Source organism: Struthio camelus, chromosome 1 (genome assembly GCF_040807025.1).
Source record: "Struthio camelus isolate bStrCam1 chromosome 1, bStrCam1.hap1, whole genome shotgun sequence".
Lineage (NCBI taxonomy): Eukaryota > Metazoa > Chordata > Aves > Struthioniformes > Struthionidae > Struthio > Struthio camelus.
Window position 1 is genome coordinate 64,498,983 of NC_090942.1, and position 18,355 is coordinate 64,517,337.

The following is an 18,355-nucleotide window of genomic DNA, read 5'->3' on the forward strand; positions in this document are numbered from 1 at the left end:
CAGTCACCTTAGTGTAATGTAAATAGTGGTGTTCATGTTTCATTTTAGTGTAAATGGATTTTTCCATATATACGAGCCCATAAATTCAGGCTTCTGTTTTTTCTTCCTTGTTTCATGAGAGAATATATGTGACTGAACAAAAGTTGAAGTAATCCTTTTTTACCTTGAAGTAATGATTATCCCCAAATTGGGATGGATTTTCTCAAATGTGTGAAATTCAGCTGTCGAGTATGTGAAACTTAATCTTTCTTATTTGAATCATTATCTTCTGCTACTTCTTCTGTTGACCATATTTTCCTAGGTGCTGGTCAGCCACAGGGTCCTCTCAAGTGTATGGTCTGATCAGGCAAGCCAGATAGAATGAGTAGGTGAAAGTAGTATCTCTGTTCCGTAAATAGTAGGGAGAAATGACACCTGGGAAGATAGTGTTTTGCCTGCTGTCTTTTAGGAAGTTCATGGCAAGGCAAGGAAGCAAAGCCAACTCCCTTGAATAATTCCAGTTCTGTATTTTTCTCCCCAGCTCTTTCCAGTAAACATATCAGACATTAGGAGAAGGCCAGGCTTCCTGTGGATGTTCAAAGAGATTTTGAAAATCCTTGAACTTGAGGCAGTCCAGCAATTTTGTGTTGTTTTGTGCTCCATTGAGAAATCACTCATTCATACAGAAGAACAGTGGCAGCAGATAGAAACATCTCCATGCTGCTTTCCCTGTGTTCTTTGCCTTTTTGCTTTCTTGTCTTTTCTGGGATAATCATATTTGCTCAGAGTACAATAATGTTTTCTACATTTTTCCAGACGCATATGCATGGACACCAAGAATATTCCTCCTCACCAGTATTCCAGATGCCGAGGACTTCAGCCAGGCAGCCTTCGGCACCCCCTACTCAGCTTCCACACAACAGCCTTCAGGGCCAGGGGCTTTGCTACACCACCAGTTCCACTGAGGACCTCCAACCGAGCCACTCTTCAGCCTCTCTTATAAAAGCAATTAGAGAAGAACTTCTACGACTTTCTCAGAAACAGACAACAGTGCAGAACTTCCATAGTTGATTTAGCATTCTCTTGCAAATCTGCCACGTATCTGCTTCCTATGGAAGTAAAGAGTTAAAGGAAATCTGCAATGTTATTCTCTCAAGAAGAACAAACTCTCACAGCTCTGTTGACAGCACTCTGGAAAAAAGAAAAAGGCAACAAAATGAAGATAGTAAGGGAGACTGGGGACAAATAGGGGAAATCATCAGTGTCATCACAAGCAATGTTGTTCAATCAGCTAATATTACGGTGCTTCTCCTCTCTCCCCACCCTCATTCAATCTTAAAAAATAAATAAAACTTTAGGTCAAGAAGTCAACGCTCCTACAACAAAAAATCACAGGAACAATTTCTGAGTATAGTAGACTCCTTTTTCTAAAGAAAAAGGCAAAGGTTTGCATGAACTGAGATGATGTTTTGCCAGAGGTTACAAGTATTCTCATCTCCCCAGTGTTCATGGGGAACGCTTTTGTGTTGCTGTTCTGCAAGATGACAGACTGTATCAGATCTAGGGTGTTGAAGGTGTGATCCCGGCGTAAGAATCACTTTGGTTGACAGTAACAATAGGACTACTTAGAATAAAAGGATTTATGAGCTACTTGTAACAAACCGGAACAATAATTATTATAGGTCTGTGCTTCCGAATGGAGCTACCCTCTGCACTCTTCCCTGTTTTCCTTCTGGTGCTGAAGCTTCAAGTGTTCCTTCATCTTCAATGTTTGCAAAGTGAAACATTGGCCTTGTGTAACTAAGAAAATATCTGTAGACTCATTCAGGCTGGAAAAACAAAACAAAGCATCCAAACGGAAAAGGCTTGGTATTTATTTTGTTTAAAATTATTGAAATCTAGGTAAGAAATACTTAGCCACAGTTGAATTTGGGGAATTGTGTATGTATATCTTTAAAAAAATTATTTACATACTGTGTGCTCTTGTAAGATCAGTGATAAAACATTTCCACTCTGTAGTTTGCTTTGTGGACAGAAAGCAGCCAGCCTGACTGGTACAGGGTCACCAGCATTAAGTTATAAATTGATGTCCTAAATCATTGCTTCTGTTTGAACCTGAATAATTTTAGTGAAAGTCAGTGACAGTTTAGAGCATTAACATAGGCTTAGATTTGCAGTTTTGAGACGTTTTCTATATTTATACCTGTTTCCGCTGTCCCTCTGGACAAAGGGTAAGCATTATCCCCATGGTAAGAATGGTATGTGCCATGGAGCTGTTTGTCACTGTTTTTTCCAGCGTTTTAATTTAATATTAGCTATGAATTTACTAATATTTGGCCATTGCATAACTGTAACTGACATAATACATCTGAGAATTTTAATTAAGTTGTGATTCATTGGAGTGTTTTTATTTTCAGATTGGACTGAACTAAAAGCTAGCAAGGTGGCCCAGAGAATAGAGGGTAAGCTTAGCATTTGTAAGGAGGCTTAGAAGCCTTGCGCTATGAAAATGATAAGCAAAAAATACTTGATGCTATAATTTGGATATGTCAAACACTGAAGTGGATAGTAGTCATAAAAGGTCTAAGGAACAGTTGTCTGCCAAAAAGATCATTGGACAATTGCCAGGGTAGGGCTGGGTTTGCCTCACTTAGGTAGAAATGGCATTGGTAAAATACAGCTATCTAACACGGGTACAGTATGGTGTTCTTTGGCTTCCAACTCAGTTTCCTGGTTGCAGTGCATGGTTCAGTAACTGTGATGGGACTAATTCAGAATGAAATGAAGACAGGTAGAAGGATGCCATGGAAGAACCCTATGTACCTTGTTCATGGAATATGTATGTAATGTCATTTGTTGCCAAAGCCAAAACTAGGAAGCAACTGGCTGCTCACTGTTGTGGAAAAAATGATGGCATGTTGTTTCCTCTCTATTAGGAAGTTAAGTTATTCTTTGGGTTCCCCAAATTCATCAAAAAACTGTATGAAGTTGTTTGAGCAATTTGCTGTAGCAAAGCAGTTGGAATTCATTTCCAGTTCCCTGGCTAATAATTTAAGCCCTGATGGGCACTGGTTGAGGTTTGAATTGAGTCAGAACACCTGCATGGTTCTAACCAGCAGTACCTACGGGTCATTCATTTTTGAATTTTTTAAGCTTTTTGTGTGATAATGAGTTCTAGCATAAAAATAAAGAAGCATTAGTTTTCTGCCAAGTTTCTAAACATGAACACTGTCGATACTTTGAAGAGAGACTTTCAAAGCAGATTTGAAAATTGAAAGGTTTTGCAGAATGAAGAGTGTATCAGACAATGTTCATTTGGTCTTTTTAAAAATGCTGAAGACTGTTCCTAAGGGTTCCCAGCAAACTCTGTCCTTCACAGCCTGGATCCTTCTCCAGCTTAATTCTGCAGAGAAGTCAGAGTCGTGTGCTTATAACACCAGCCTCTGATTATGGAAATCATCATGGAGTAATTAGCACGTTACTGTGACTTCATTTCAAGAAAATGTGGGATTCTAGAATGCTATTTCATTATCTGTCTGCTGGTTCCAGCTGCTTAAGTTTAATACGGAATATGGAATAAGAGCTTTGAAATTTATAGATGCTTATGCCATTTGCCATTTGTATTTGCTAGTGATGGTGATGCTATTATACTCAGTCTTTTTATATTTGGAAGAATATCCTTTCTTTTTCTTTCTAGTCCTACATATTGCAAAGAACATGTAAAAGATAAAACAGTTTTAGGTAAATAAAAGAGGCTTTTTTGGGTTAAAAAAAATCCCTCTTCAAACCTTAACAAGTTCACTGGTAAGGATGGTAAAGTATAAGAGGCTGGAAAGCTGTGTTTGGAAGTTCTGTTCTCGATCTGGTTAGAGATCTAATTTACTGTTCACAAAAAGTGGCATGGCAAACTCTGTATATTCATATAGTAACACGATAGCACATAAGGCACTAAATGTTTCATTTCTAAGGATGATCTTAACAAGAGGGAACCACACATCTACTTTCTGCAGCTGTGAGAATGCTGGGTTTTTCATGTGCTACAAAAGGACTCTGTGGCACGTGCCAAAATGTGTCTTTCTGCTTGGGAATTCAGAGAGAAGATCTGTATGCCTCTGCATCCCCATGTGCAGGAACTCTTTTGCTAATTAATTTTTATTGCCCTATTAAAAGAAAAAAAACAACCTTTTTTTCTAAATTTTGAAGTATCCTGAATTCAAAGCATCTGTTGGTGAATCTGCCAGTTACCAAACTAATCCAATGAGAAGTTGGTATAAGCACAGAAAACTCCATTACAAGCACTTACATCCATTTCCATGACTACCTCATCTGATTCATGGAATACATTTTCCCTTGACATTTGTCTTTAGTCTTTCTTGGTTTGGCATACAGAAGAAACTGGCAAGATGAGAGCTGAGTAATTTCTGTTGGTTAGTTTGCTTTTCCTTTCCTTTGCCAGAGGCCAAAATGTTGACCTCTAGCTTACTTCTTGATTTTCTTTGGAACTAAGTGAAATTTTGCAATTCTTTATCATATATTCTGTTTGAAAAGTGGGTCACACTTCATTACTACAAAATATTCTCTACTACCATGTAATACATATGGTCCTATCAGTGACACTAGGCATGTGATTTAGGAAAGAGAACTTTGCTTTTAGAGGGATTCAGTTGCATAGGTACTGGACTCATGATGCTAAATTTGTGCACTTTTGAGCAGTAAGAGGAATTTCACTGACCCTTTGTAATATAATATACTTGCCATGGTTTGGGACCTGCTTTGTATATGTTAGTTGGAGAGTAACAGCATCACACAAAGGGTATATGTTAGCCCTACACCCAAAGGAGGACTTTCAGAAAGGGTACTCCAACCTCATAGGTCTTTATGTACATTCATAAATGCATAAATTAGTAGATTGATTATCTAAAAGTGCATGCTCCTACCAACTGTTGAAATCAGTGCCTTTGAAATTAGACCATTGAATTAGACCAGGGTTACACAGTTATCTTAGAAAGAGACTTTACTCAGAGCATAACATCTCCTAGTACCCAAACAGCTGGGGCTCTGTTGTATGTTAATTCATGGCTTGAAAGCACATTAGATGGGTTGCACAAGGAAGTCATTGTATATTCAAGTATGCCTGAAGTCACCAGTAGTGTGATGTGGATGGCACTAGGCAGCTGAACTCATTTTTAACTATCTTCCCATCACCACATCTTCCTCTTTTCCAGCTTAACAAGACTCTCTCATTTTTCAGTTCCAGGGGAAAATGGGCACTTTCCACTCTATGCCTTATCTAGCAATTCTTCTCCATTAACAGGTGCCAGTCTCTGAAAAAAGCATATCTTGGCTACAAGCTTTGAAGTGGCGGGATGAAGACCACTTGTGACTTTGAGGTGGGAACATGTTGTGAGCCATGTTTTTGCACCAGCAAAGAAATAAACATCTTCAGAAAAAATTCCAAAAAATGGCACTGTAGGTGTTTTCTGAATATGGACACAAAGCTGAGAGCTGATTAAAAGAAAAACAGTGATATCTGATTGTTAGAAGACAAAAGGCAGCAACCAGTTCTCCAGGACCAACTGTAACTGCACTAGAAAGAGATATATAAAATCTCGGGGAACTCCCCCTATACCCTCCAAGCTGACTGCATAATATAACCCCTCTTTTGCGCAGTCCTTCACCACTAACACTGCTGGTCTGTACAAGTGAGGAACGTCTCTAGAGCATCAGTGGGACTCCAAAAAGTAGTTCACCAAGATTGTAGAGCTTCTCCAGAACTATTTGGAGATGTCTAGAGAAAAATACCAGATTTAACGTGCTATAAAAATAAAAATTCAGTACCCTTATGTGGTGGGGCATCTTTTCTCTGTTCCTGTTATGTTTTATCAAGAAATTATTTAAAAAAAAAAAAAAAGTCTAGGGACATATGCTACTGTCATCACTGTGCTGCTGTTCATGTATTCCAGTATTTGTAGGCTCTAAATGCTGAGGAAGGGGAAACTGGGAAAGAAATTTTTTGGCAATGCTGACAAAGACTCTATGGTTTTCCAATGTTTTGGCATGAGTTTGACTGCTTGGAGAGTCTGTTATCTCTATGGAGAGTGTCAAATGAATTGAAGCTTATGTTGGAAGAAGTACTGTAAAAATGCTTTTCCAACCGATATGCTCCTTGTTCTCAGATCTCTTGTCTTTAAATGCCAAAAGAGTGTACCCTGAGAGTAAGAAACTTGAGAAGGAAAAGTCATATGGAGTTGCATTGCCTTTTTTAAAAGAGACTCTCCCAGAGCAGAACTGTAGTCTCGTGAGTCCTATTGAAGACTGATGGATAAAAAAGGTACATTAGTGCTAGAAAAATACACATTTCTCTGCCCTTTGTAGTTTGTAGAGCTGGAATATTTTGTCTTGCTTTTATGTTTTCTTGATAGCTTTATTGCCTTGATTCTTTTTTCTTTTGTAATGGCCATTCCTGTCTAGTTTGGAGTAGTTCTTACTCCATAACTTGAGGTTTGTGTTTAGCCTGTTACATCTTATTGCCTTAATTGGAATAAAATGTTGGCACATTTGAACAAATACTCTAAAGGTTCTTTTGAAATGGATGCTCAGCCTCCATGGACCTTTGACATGGCTGTTTTCAGTTTCACTTACAGTAGTCTTGTTATTATCATATATAAAGTAGGCAAAGTGAAATGAGAATTAAGAGAGCAGAAGAAAGACTGAAGGATGAAAATTACATCATTTTGCATTTCCAGTTATATTGTAATTCATGCAGTTCTTATGGACCGCTGCGCCATCTTCCTATGAACGCTTTCCTAAGATTTTCTTCCTAAGGCTTCTCGGAGTTGTTTCTTTCATCCAGGTTGTTTATTTGACTGCTTTAGTGCTGTGTATGATTTAAAAGCAGTAGCTGGAGATTGCTTTGGGTTTCAGTAGAAGCCTCTTCGTATTCAAGTGAAAATTAATGCAGTGTTATATTCAGCAATACCCTACCTTCTTTTTGACCTGAAATGCAGAACTGAATGAATATTGACAAAAGAAACATGAATTTAAAAAAATCACAATAATAATAAATCAGGAAACTTTCATCCTTGGACTTGAGGAAATAGGAGACAAAACTGTGAGTTAGCCACTGTCAGTAGTACTTCAACACAGTTGTCAAATTCATATTTCAATTTCATAATTGATAAAATCCTATGAAATATAGGTGATTCAGGCATGCATAAACTCTTGAACTAGTTACAGGATTTGTTAGTCCATGCAGTCCTAGATAAAATTGTCTCAGGTAAGTAGCCTTTAATTTTGTGTGTAACGCTTCTTACCAAGCGTTTCCATGGATGAGTTTAGTCCTTGTTACAGTTTCTTTCTCTGGGCTTGATGGATGGTTTTAAACAGGAGCACTCCAGAAATTCGGGAATAAAGGTGAGAAATCTCCCAGTCAGAGGATTTCTAGATGCACAGTCAAGTATTTATATTGCTGCTACATTCTGCTATACTCTACTGCTATGTGGAATAAATTTGTCAGGAGGCTGGAAGCCACATTTTTGCCTTTGCAGAGGGTATGGTAGAACTGCAAAAATTCAAGAAAAGTTGTTTGTCACCTCCAGAAGACCACATCACTGACACAGCATCGCCTCACAGAAATCACATTTCTGCCTGGGAGCCAAGAATACTTCTTCCTGTAGCACTGTATACTTAAGAAGCTCTTAACACTAGTGCCACTGAGCATTTTTTTAATCCTTTTTAAGGATGAACTAACAACTCTTAGCTAACACTGTCACACAGCATCTGTACAAGAGCATTTAGTATAGGTCAGCTGAAGCATTGTAACTTCTTCGTATATCGGAGCCCAAAGGGTTGCCACACTGGAACTGGATGTTTTTGAACTGGTCTGGTGTAATGCATGGTATGTGGAAATGCCACGAGAGGACGTGGCCTTGCAAAGAGATTGCTTTGTGGATATCTCTCTGCTTTCTCTGAATGACTAAAGAGAAGGGAGAGCTGTAGGGGCCTGAAGAAGTACTGCTACTTCTCCTTCAGAAAGTCACATTTAAAAAAGAATTTGGCTGCGTGTTTAATAATGTGATCTGGAAACTCCAAACTAGGAAAGGCTGCTGTCCCTGTGGTGTGCCAACCAGTCTGTTTAGAGCACTTGTTTTATCTTTATGATTAGATAAACCAAAGAAATTGGAAAAACCACTGATAAAGTATATTAATATAAAAAGTCATCAGAAAAGAGGCAGAGTTCATAGAACTATGAGCAGTTAGGAAATGATTTGATTTAAAATGACATTTCTGCCCAGAAAGGGAAGAGAAGAAAAGGAGAGGACAAAACTTTTGGGTTGTTGCAACCAATACTGGGTACAGCTATGGACAGAGAATGAAGGGAAGAAACGTAGCATACTGTTTAAATAGAGAATACAAAAGGTAAAACTCAAATGGGTAGATGGGTTGGAAGATATGGCTACCAAAGAGCACAGAGACAGCAGAAAGTTTAATGGAGACCCAGGGATTAGGGAAATGTCTTCTCTATGTTTGTCTTAAATAAAATCACTCACATGGGAACAGCTGCAGTGTGGCACACTATGTTTAAGGTGGTGCACAAGCTTTCTGTAGTGAATTTATAAAGTTTGTTGAAAACAAGATCATTGGAGAGAAGAGCAGGAGGAACAGGAGTGACTAATGGGAAAAGTTGAAGGAAAAAAAGCCATTGAAAGGTATTATTGCCTAAACTATCAATAATCCTCAGAGGATTAATTTTGAAATGCCTTGGCAAGAGAGCTCTTACTCTGTTTCTGAACAGTGCTATATTTTATCTGTGGGCTCAGGAGAGGATGGAAGGATTGTTGTGCGCTCTGTGCTTTTATCTTCCCCAAATAACTGCCTCTGAGAGACAGGACTGGACTAGAGGGGCCTTTGATGCCACCTTGTTGCTACAGCATGCAGGAGATCTGTATGGCTTGTGGCATCTTCATCCAAGTTAGGTAATAAATTGTCCAGGCTTTATTGGTTCTCTCAAGTGGAAAAACAGGTTGTGCGTGAGAACTTTGGAGAGACAGAAATGGAGGAAATTGGGGCTGACACAGTTGGAGGGGTGTTTGTTACCACTCTTCCCAAAATACCAGTGTCCTGCAGGTTCATGCAGAGAAGACATGACTTTTTCACTGACAGTGGTAGAGGGAGAAAATGGAGATTTCACAATTAGCTTCGGTCCTTAGCTTTTAGAGCTAAAGGCACCATAAAGAGCAGTGTGGGAGATTTGGAACAGAGCTTTACTTTGGTGATCACGAAGGCTGGAGAGACATCTCTTACTTTCCCCTGTGAATGCAGAGGCTTTGTTTTTTGGAGGAAGAAGCCAATTTGTGTTTGAGGGGTTGCAGGGGGTGAATAGGGTGTCAGCAACTTATAGCAGCCCTTTAAATGATTATTCTTGATGGGTGAGCTGCAAAATGGTTAACTGATGTGTCCGTAGATTTCATACCCATGAAGTGGACAGGAAAAGGCTGCGTGTCTAGTAGAGCTGTATTTTTTCCAAGCTGTTTGCAGACAGAGATGATACTGCATTGTTTACCCTGTGTTTTTTTCCGGAAGGTTATTACAAAATCGGAGCTGGAAGTCAGTTCTTTGAAAAGCATGTTTGATTCTGGCATAGAAATCTGCAATGAGCTTTGAATTCTACAGCAGATCCTGATACCACTGATACCACAAAATAAGATCATGAGCATAAAGATCAGAGAGGATGGTTACTTCCCAGGAATGCCTATATTTCATTCCTTTGCTGTAATCTATTACAGTAATTTCCTGAAATCCTAATATTTATAATGGCTTTAACAAACTTCCGAAGAAGTCCCAGTAGAGAGCACCTTTTCTTATGAAGTTAAGCTCGGTCTTTTCTCTGCATGTCTCATGTGACTAGGAAGCTCTGATGCTTGCCAGTTTTCATCCCTCTGGTAATTTTGTAAAGTGTAATCATTGTAAAGTGCAATTGCTTAATATGTAGCTCATTCATTCACTAAAAGCCCCAAGGATAGAGGCAATGAGTAATGTGAGTCATTGCCAGAGCAATGATATCTAAAAAGATGAAGAGTCATGCCGTACATTAAGTACCAATCAATTTAGTTGTGAATTAAGTATTTAAAAAATCACTAGTTAGATGTGGTTGGTATTATTTCAGGGCAAATTAGTTAGCCTGGAATCCTGTGCTGCTACTAATGTTCTTCTCTTCTGGCATCAGTTATGTGTTCTCTGCAGTTTTGTTTGCCTGTCGAGATACTTGCAGACTAGCAGCTTTCCTGGTTGCCTTCTACATCTCCCTTTCCTTTCCAGGCACTACATGCCTTCTTGCCTGAAATTCAGAAATTTTATCCAGAAAATATGAAGACCTGTTCTGGCTTGATCAGCAATGTTAGGATTCAAACTGATGTCTTTCAGTCACATTTATTTTTATTAAGCCATCCAAGTTTCAAGCATTTTTACCTTTCTTTGTACTAAATCCTGTTAGCTGGAATAGATTTCCTTTCCATCTTCTTGCTAATGCAAGTTGGTGCAATTACATATAGCTCATTAGCCAGTCAAATTTTAAATGACTGGAGTGCTAAGGTTTCCATCATCATTCTGAGAGGGTAGTTTTGCAGATTAGTAGGTGATAGGATCCGTGATCGTTTTTGTGTGCTTTTTTGAGAGCCTGAACTGGCTAAATGCTACAGCAGGACACAACAGTGTGTGGCAGCCTGAGGGGCAGCAAGGTTTAACACGGGTGAAATGATGTATGCACACTGATAAATCAGGAGTTTTGCTTCCAAGCTTTTCTGTGGAAGTGAAATTAACTGGCTTCCTGAATTACAAGGGGGGAGGAGGAGAAAAAATAAGATGGGGGTGGGGGGGCTGAATGGGCTGAATGTATTTGTGTTAGCATAGCTCCCTTGAAGTCAACAGAATTAGGCAGCATTACACTATCACTAGAGATCTTCTATTAGGTGTATTTTAATAACTATCAGTGATGATTTTAGGCACATGAGATAATACACAGATTAATACACCAGTAATAGTCAGTGGCTTTGGTCATGGACTTCATTTATAAGGTATTGTTCTCCAAAGTCATCTTTAACTTGTGCATGAAAGCCAGACCGCAGCCTTCTAAAGTGACTTGATTTGTCTTAAAATAAGGGTTATAAACTACAGACTGTACTACATTGTGTGTTCCCCATCTAATAATAATCCAGGAAATGTGACAGCAGACCACCGGTAATTTTTAGATTACATTTGGGTATGCTGATTTTTATTGTACAGGGGTATGAATTATCCAGTTCTCCATGTTAATCTTTATGTGTGTCTTTATACTAAAGTCTCACATCTTTTGGATACGACCTTAATTCTGCACTTTCTGTGACTGTTGACAGCCCCTGAAATACTGAAAAGGCCAGGTGGCTATTTCTCCTCCTTCTGCCCCGTACATTTTTTGCATTATACTTGTGATTGCTCACCACGCCTAGAATCAGTGCAACACATAGCAGGTACCTCGGAGGCTCTCTGTTTTTAAATAAGATTTTATTGTGTTGTAATACAGTAGCATTGCATAGGAACAGATAAGATGTTTATGTTGGTAGCCTATGACCTTCTGGGATACTGCCACTTCATGTAAAGATCCCAGAACACACTGAAAGTAGTAATATGTTTGTGAAATTCATTACAGGACTACGTTTTATCAGTGACCTGATCCACTTTGTTGTAGGTTGAATAACTTGAATGGAAAAGGCTATAGATCAAACTTGGCAATGTCAAATATCAAAGAGGTTGGCACAGTAAGCAAACAAAACTGTTATACCAGATCAGAAGTTTTTAGATCAGTGGTCTAGAAAAAGTATACATTTCACAGCAGGAACAATCTGTAAGATATTCCTTTTCTATACTTGTGTTGAGACTTGGTTGTCACCCTTAAGCATAGGTATACAAAACCATAGGGGTGTTAGACTATATCAGAAGCCATGACTGCTACCCTATCTTCCCCCGACTCAGTTTGGTTGAGATGAGAATACCTGAACAGGTAAGCTGTGAGAAGCAAAATTTGAGGATTAAACTACTACATTCCCTGAAGGAAGCCGCACACGAGCAGACTATTTTGGAAACTATGACAAGGAAACTGTGCTTTTAAAGGCAGGGTTTAGGAAGCCAAAAGAAGTTGCCTAATTATTAAGAGGTAAGTTTGCAGGTTTGTGCCGGGTTATAGGACATCTAGAGCTTAGGTCATACGGTGGCAGCTCTTTAGTTTGGAATAAATTTAGCTTCCATGACTGCATTCATGTGCTCATGGCCTTAGCCAAGGAAATGATAAAACTGTAAAACATGTCCCCTCAAAAATCAAAATTGATGCTATATCCAGCAATCACTTCTGCTGTCTGTTCTCCTGCCCCAACCAGAAGAACAATTTCTATGGAACAGAACTGTAGGAAGAGATGTGCAGCAGGTAGACACTAAGGCAATACGTGGAGATTTTACATAGTATCTATCACATTACTTTCAGACCAATGCACATTTTCCACTATTGAAAATAATAAATCAGGAAAAAATGATGCATGTAGCTATAAGATTTATTGTCCATCAATAATTGCAGTGGTTAATTGTCAACTCACTGTTCTGTCAATCAATCAACACCAACAATAAAATGTAGAATCCTTTGTTCCTGTAAATTTGTACATGATCAATTTTTTTTTTTTTGTGGAAAAAAGTAGTTGGCTGGTCCAACGTTACGATTTGTCTTGTGAATGTTACTTTTGTTTTAATCAGTCTAAGTTGAAATATTGAGATTTTTTCTTAACCGAGCAACGTTTTGTGATTGCTTGCTAGTAGCATTATAGCGTAAGTAAAAACAAACAAAAAAAAATCACATAATAAAAATGCCACAAAAGAGTTAAGCCCTTCCCGTTCAAAACTAACTTTCCTGATGCTAGCATCTCAGCTAAGCATTTTCTCTCCATAAGAGTTTCTGTATGAGGAGATATTAATGATAGGGAAAGGAGTCATTCTCTGTCTCCAGCTTTACCCATTCCTACAGTTCGAATTGTTCCTGCTTTAGGTGATAATGGGCAACCATCCACCAAGTTGAGATGGCACACAATTGTCCTTTAGGCTCAAAGTGCCTAAATGTGCCAGGATTAATTTGAAAGTTTTAGACTGATTTGTGTTTCCTAACTGGGAGAGTGATATATTAATAAGCAGAGGTGAGGCTTGAATAATATTTAATAAATATAAATCTCCAACAGAGATTTCTTTGGCTTAAGAATGACTTTTTATGGTTCATTTCAGTGGATCTCTAGCAGGTTTGCTAATCTGACATGTGTCTAGATGGGTTTAATACTGATTTATTGTTTTAATAATGGATAGAAGTCAAGCTGGTGCAACTTCCCCACATCAGGCAATTTCATTGCAGTGGGATAAACCCCTCTCCATGAATATTTCTCATTTGAAACATTTCAGCAATTTGGATATGATAATTCCTTGGAAATACAAGCTTTATCAATATAAACCAGGATTAAACTACTCTGAGTCTTTCCATCAATGCAAACAAGAGTGTTTATCAGGATCTTACATAAATAGGAGCAGCTTTGTGCATGAATTGGATAGTGTGGTTTAAATTGTCTCACTGCAGTTTAGCATGGCTTAGTTAAACGGGCAGGTGCGAGCTGAATAAATACAACCAATGTTAAATTCCTACAAAAGAGTCCACATACAAATTGCACTGGAATAACTGAATTTAATTTCAAACCAGCCCAAACAAGCCTTAAGCTTCCATAGCAGAGTTTTCACTAGTATCAGTAAATAGGCTTTATAACACAGTTTAGTGAGCGAATACGACTCAGTACAATCAATGAGTTAGATCAGTTTACTCATGTAACCTGGCTCATAGCTTAGGCGCAGTTCACATGCTTAGTAATGGATCTGGTAACATTGATCCTGCAGAAATTAGGTCTGTTTGCCCACTTTCTATTTCAATGCCAAGGTCATGTACTGGCTTGCCTTAAGGCAGTCTAACGTAGACTGGTAACTAGTCTTTCAACGTCCAGTTGCCGCTCGTGCTCTCACCTCAAGCATATGCGATTACACATTCAACGAGGGCTATATTATACTGTCTTATTACAAGGACTCGAGGAAAAGAAAGTTTTCTCTGCACAGTGGGATGTACTGTAGTGGCCTGCAGGGGCTGAAGTCTTCTCCACAGTCGCTGGCAGTTCTGACCTGCTGGGGATGATGAAGCCTTGCTTAGATCTGGCCGTTCTTGGTTAAAGGTATGTGACTGTTCTTTTTTGGTCCTTAGTGACTGAAATGCTTTGTAGGTCTGTCTGCACCTTGCTGCTCCAGGGTGTTGCCATATGCTTGCTACCCCTGCTTCAGGATACCAAATATTTGGGTTCATCAGGCTGCAGTTTCATAAGCTTGTCCACACAGAGCAAGATGAGAGTCAGAAACCAGAGGCTCCAGCCGACAGCAGCTGCAATCCATCCGTAATCGTCCACACCTGTCGGGCAACATATGGCAGCTTGTGTGCAGAAGTTCATGCCTGGCAGCAAAGAAATGGAAGTGAGCTGATGTGATGCACAGCAGGCTTTTCTTTGCTGGAAGGTGAATGGGGCAGTGACTTTCCTGTCTGCCCAGTGGCCTGTCACTCTGCCTTTGCATCTTTCCCCTAAACCTGGTTCTTATCCTGGCGGATAGCAAAATTCAGCTTCTAACTGTGTGTCTTCAGGATGGGTCATCTGTCCTCCCTGGTTGGTCGAACACCTGAGCTGGTCCGCTCATCACTGCCCACCATTACTGAACTCTTTTAAAACACCTACTTAGCATCTGCTCAGGCAATTTTAGGAATGGAATGTGGTGAAAGTAGCTAGTTACAATTAAAAATAAATGTGGGGAAGAGAAAGAGTTTCATGTGTGAGAGTAAGAGGATCTCAGAGAAACACGTTCAGCAGGATATCTAATATTTTAGACACCCAATACCACTGTTGGCAATGGAAGCCGTGGCTGCTCTGTGCTGGGCTGTGAACTGTGACTTCCTTGTGTTTTGCAGTAGTTACACATGTCACCAGTGGGACTCCCTGCTTTCCATGGTTAAAAATGAAATAATTGTTAACAATGGCATATATTTTTTCTTGTATCTTTTGCATCTTTTTTGTTTTTCAAGTTTCTACAGTCAGTTAAGGAATATGTCATTAGTTGTGCCTGTTGCTCAGGCACTGTAAAGAGCAGTTTCACAGCAGAGGGTAAATGTCTTGCATTTATCTAGAGAAGGGACAGAGGATGCCTGTCTCCTCTCATCTATGTCATGCTTTGAGGTGGCACGCTTCTCTTGGTACTCTGGGAAGTGCTGGCGCTTGGGGGTGTTTGGCATTTAGGATGGAGGATGACTCCGTGAGGGCTGGTGGGATCTCAGATTACTTACGGTTGGCTGTTTGGGGAAGGCCTGGTGGGTGAGGGAGAAAGGTGCTCCTAGGAGTCCCCATTTGTGCATATGGACATCTAGCCTGGCAGGGAGCATTAGGATACACAAACCGACTGAGCTATGAATTAGTCTAATCAAAGCTACAAGTCCACCTGAATGTACCTTGGATATAATGGGCATACCAGTGGAGAAGTCTTAAAAATGGATCCTAGTGTTTCATCCACAACTGAAACTTTCAGTTAAGTGCATGATAATGGGTAAATCTTTTCCAGAGCAGCCTCTCAACGACCTTTGTAGTCTCGATACCTGGCTTTATCATGGTTGTCATGACTTAAGAAGACTTACTAAGGCATGGTGGTTCATACTCGGTTGTGGGCTTGGAGCTTGTTGAAACATTGGAGCCTTCTTCAGCTCAGGAGAAAGCAGAGGAGAAAAGACAAATTGGATTAGAAAGGCAAAACCAGAGATTGACATGAAAAGCTAAAAGCTGTGGGCCTTGCAGGGAGGGATCTGTGTGGCAGCCTGATGGAAAACAACTTTGAGAAAAACAAGCTCCACCCCCAAATGTAGTGGCATCAAAGTAAGCTTCCCTCACCCTACTGCTGTCAACAGGGGCTTAGAGACACCTGCGCTGACATCAGCAACAACAAGTGGTTAAATCACTGTGCCTTTGCTTGAGTATGACCCTGGTGCGAGCTGTTCACTCAGAGCCCACATTAGCCCCCCTCCTTTCCAAGAGAGCTCCCAGTCTACATGGGCAGAATCAGCAAGGACTGAAATGAGAGAAAGCATCCAGTGGCATGGGCTGATCCGTGACCAGTGAGTTGTACGTCCACGTCTTCTTGTCCTTAGAAAAATCCCCATGGCTTCCAAGGTGCAAAGGAAGCTGGCAGAGCTGAGAACTGAGCCTACCAGCGCTGCATCTCAGCAAATTCACCACAGGCTCTTTGTGAAGCCTAACCTCACAGGTAGGAGGTTGAACCAATCTAATTCTTGGCCTTGTTGAAGTCCTCTTGTTCCAGGGACCAAGCAGAGGTTATGAGAGAGCGCCATTTCCAGTCAAACCATCATTCTCAGCGGCAAACAGGGAGTGTAATAGAGATAGAAATTCAGTTCCAGCTTGATTTCACTGAAGTCTTCAAAATAAATCATTCAGGTTTAGTTTCAGCTCAAGATAACAAAGCAGTACAAGACCTTTGCACAGCCTTTTGATTTGAGTAATAGTAAATAAACTGATGCTGTCCTGCAAGAGACGTCCCCCTCGGGTTTACCTGTTGTTGTTCAGATTTCCATTTTGAGCTGACTGAGTGACAGCAAGACTGTTGCTGTCACGCTGGGAGTGGATTCCCATACAGCCCACTTTAGGGTAGCATATGAATACTTCTCATTCCCCTTTCTTTCTCACCTAGGACTTGCTGTATGACCTTGGCCGAGTCCATTCAGTGTGAGCTTATGTTTTTTTTCTAAGTTAATAAATACCTCACAGGAGCACTGGGAAGAAACATTAAAAACTGTGCAAGATTGTGCATGACCTGTGGAGGAAAGTGCTGTAGAACAGAGTCTTGGTTCATGTTTATAGACTTTGCAGCCCAAAGGACAGACTGTCAAAGCAAACCCATCAAACAGTTTGGCAGTTGACAAGCGGTGCTGATACACAAGTGCAGGCAGTGTCCAGATGGGAAAAGAGCAGCTCAAGGGTCTCATTTACCTTTTGTTTTTAGGAAGCTTCTCTAATTAAGAGGGTAGTAGAGCCAGATTTCCTGCAAAAAGCACCTAATAAGAGCTAAACCAGATTATACGAAGCCTCTTGAGTGGTATTTCAGAATGGTCCCTGCCTCAGCTAGCATGCGGAAGCCAAGAAATTGGTCTGTGACTGTAATCTCCTGTCTCCTTGCAATTCAGTAGAGCAAACTGCAGCTCAATCACACTTATAGCTGATCTGTAAACCTCTGGTAAAACATAGTCTCTACAGAAAGATGCTGTAATCGATCGCATTAAGTAATTCTCATGAACAGCATTCAGTTCCAGCTCTTTGTGTTTTTTAGATGAGACAAGGAAGCCCACCTTGTTTTTAAAGAATAAATTACTGTCAATAGGCAATAGAGAGAAGAGTGAGGGAAAAGGCAAGGTACAGGGGTGTGAGAAAAGAGAAATACCTGCTGAGGAAGAATACAGGAGACTGGCGGTGACCAAGAACATGGCAAGCACTGCCCAGGACGTGCTGGTGAAATGCTTCATGCCAGGGGTCCAGGTGCCACCTGAGCGGCTGTGCGGATCAGTTCCTTGTTGCTGGCAGCTCTGGTTCGGTAGATCCTCGATAAGTTTCGTAGCCGGGTGTTTGGGGCGGAGGGTGGAGCAAAGGAGCTTCCTGCTGCCAGGACACCTTGAACTTTCCTATCACAACGGGGTGATGAAAGAGCAGGGCTCCGAGCACAACAGCCCAGCCACCTGGCAGGCTCCAGCAGGAGGTGGATACCAACAGTGAGGCAGGCGGAGGTCCCCTGAAGGGCAGCCCTGAAGTTGTCTACCCAGGATCTACTTCAGCCTGAAAGAAGAAAGGCCTCTGAGAGCCAGCGTTTCCTGGCAGGGCCCCAGGTGGCTGCGCTCTGTTGCACTCCTGTTTGATCTCGTGTAGGTGGTCTGAAAGAGCTGGGTAAGAAGCCGAGGATGGGGTAGAGAATTTTTCTCCCAATTTTGCTCTGCTTTTGCATGATTGCTGGGTTTGCCCCCCCACCCACCCCCCACCCCACACTGCCCAGCAGGGCTACTGTGCATTTTTTAGAAGGGAGTCAGCCATCTGGCTGGTGTAGCAGCCACGGAGTTAACACGGGATATGGGTACTTGTCCACCAAGAAATGGGCTGAAACCAGTTGCTTCCTGTGGGCAGCTGGCAGTTATTGCGTAGTCACTACTGCCTTTCCTGAAAGATCTGCATTCAGTTATGGATTGGGA

General features: G+C 40.6%; 2 protein-coding genes across 10 annotated transcripts in view; one reads left to right on the forward strand and one right to left on the reverse strand.

The window, feature by feature from the left end:
• KIAA1549 (KIAA1549 ortholog) overlaps positions 1 to 6,548 on the forward strand; it is a 159,380-nt gene extending 152,832 nt beyond the window's left edge. For 5 of the 9 annotated variants that reach the window (XM_068945096.1, XM_068945128.1, XM_068945112.1 and 2 more), the window contains one exon: positions 796 to 6,548. In XM_068945096.1, coding sequence (XP_068801197.1) covers positions 796 to 1,050 — 255 coding nt within the window. In that variant the 3' untranslated portion in view covers positions 1,051 to 6,548. The remainder of the gene's footprint in view (positions 1 to 795) is intronic. The other 4 variants (XR_011141384.1, XR_011141385.1, XR_011141393.1 and 1 more) reach the window with 2 other exon arrangements.
• A 4,311-nt stretch (positions 6,549 to 10,859) lies between these two features.
• On the reverse strand, positions 10,860 to 17,775 carry TMEM213 (transmembrane protein 213). Its single transcript, XM_009679956.2, has 3 exons — positions 17,560 to 17,775; positions 15,749 to 15,814; positions 10,860 to 14,524 (listed from the first exon to the last, which is right to left on the reverse strand). The coding sequence occupies exons 1-3, from the start codon at positions 17,639 to 17,641 to the stop codon at positions 14,355 to 14,357; spliced, it is 318 nt and encodes a 105-aa protein (XP_009678251.1). The 5' UTR covers positions 17,642 to 17,775; the 3' UTR covers positions 10,860 to 14,354.
• Positions 17,776 to 18,355: the final 580 nt, after the last annotated feature.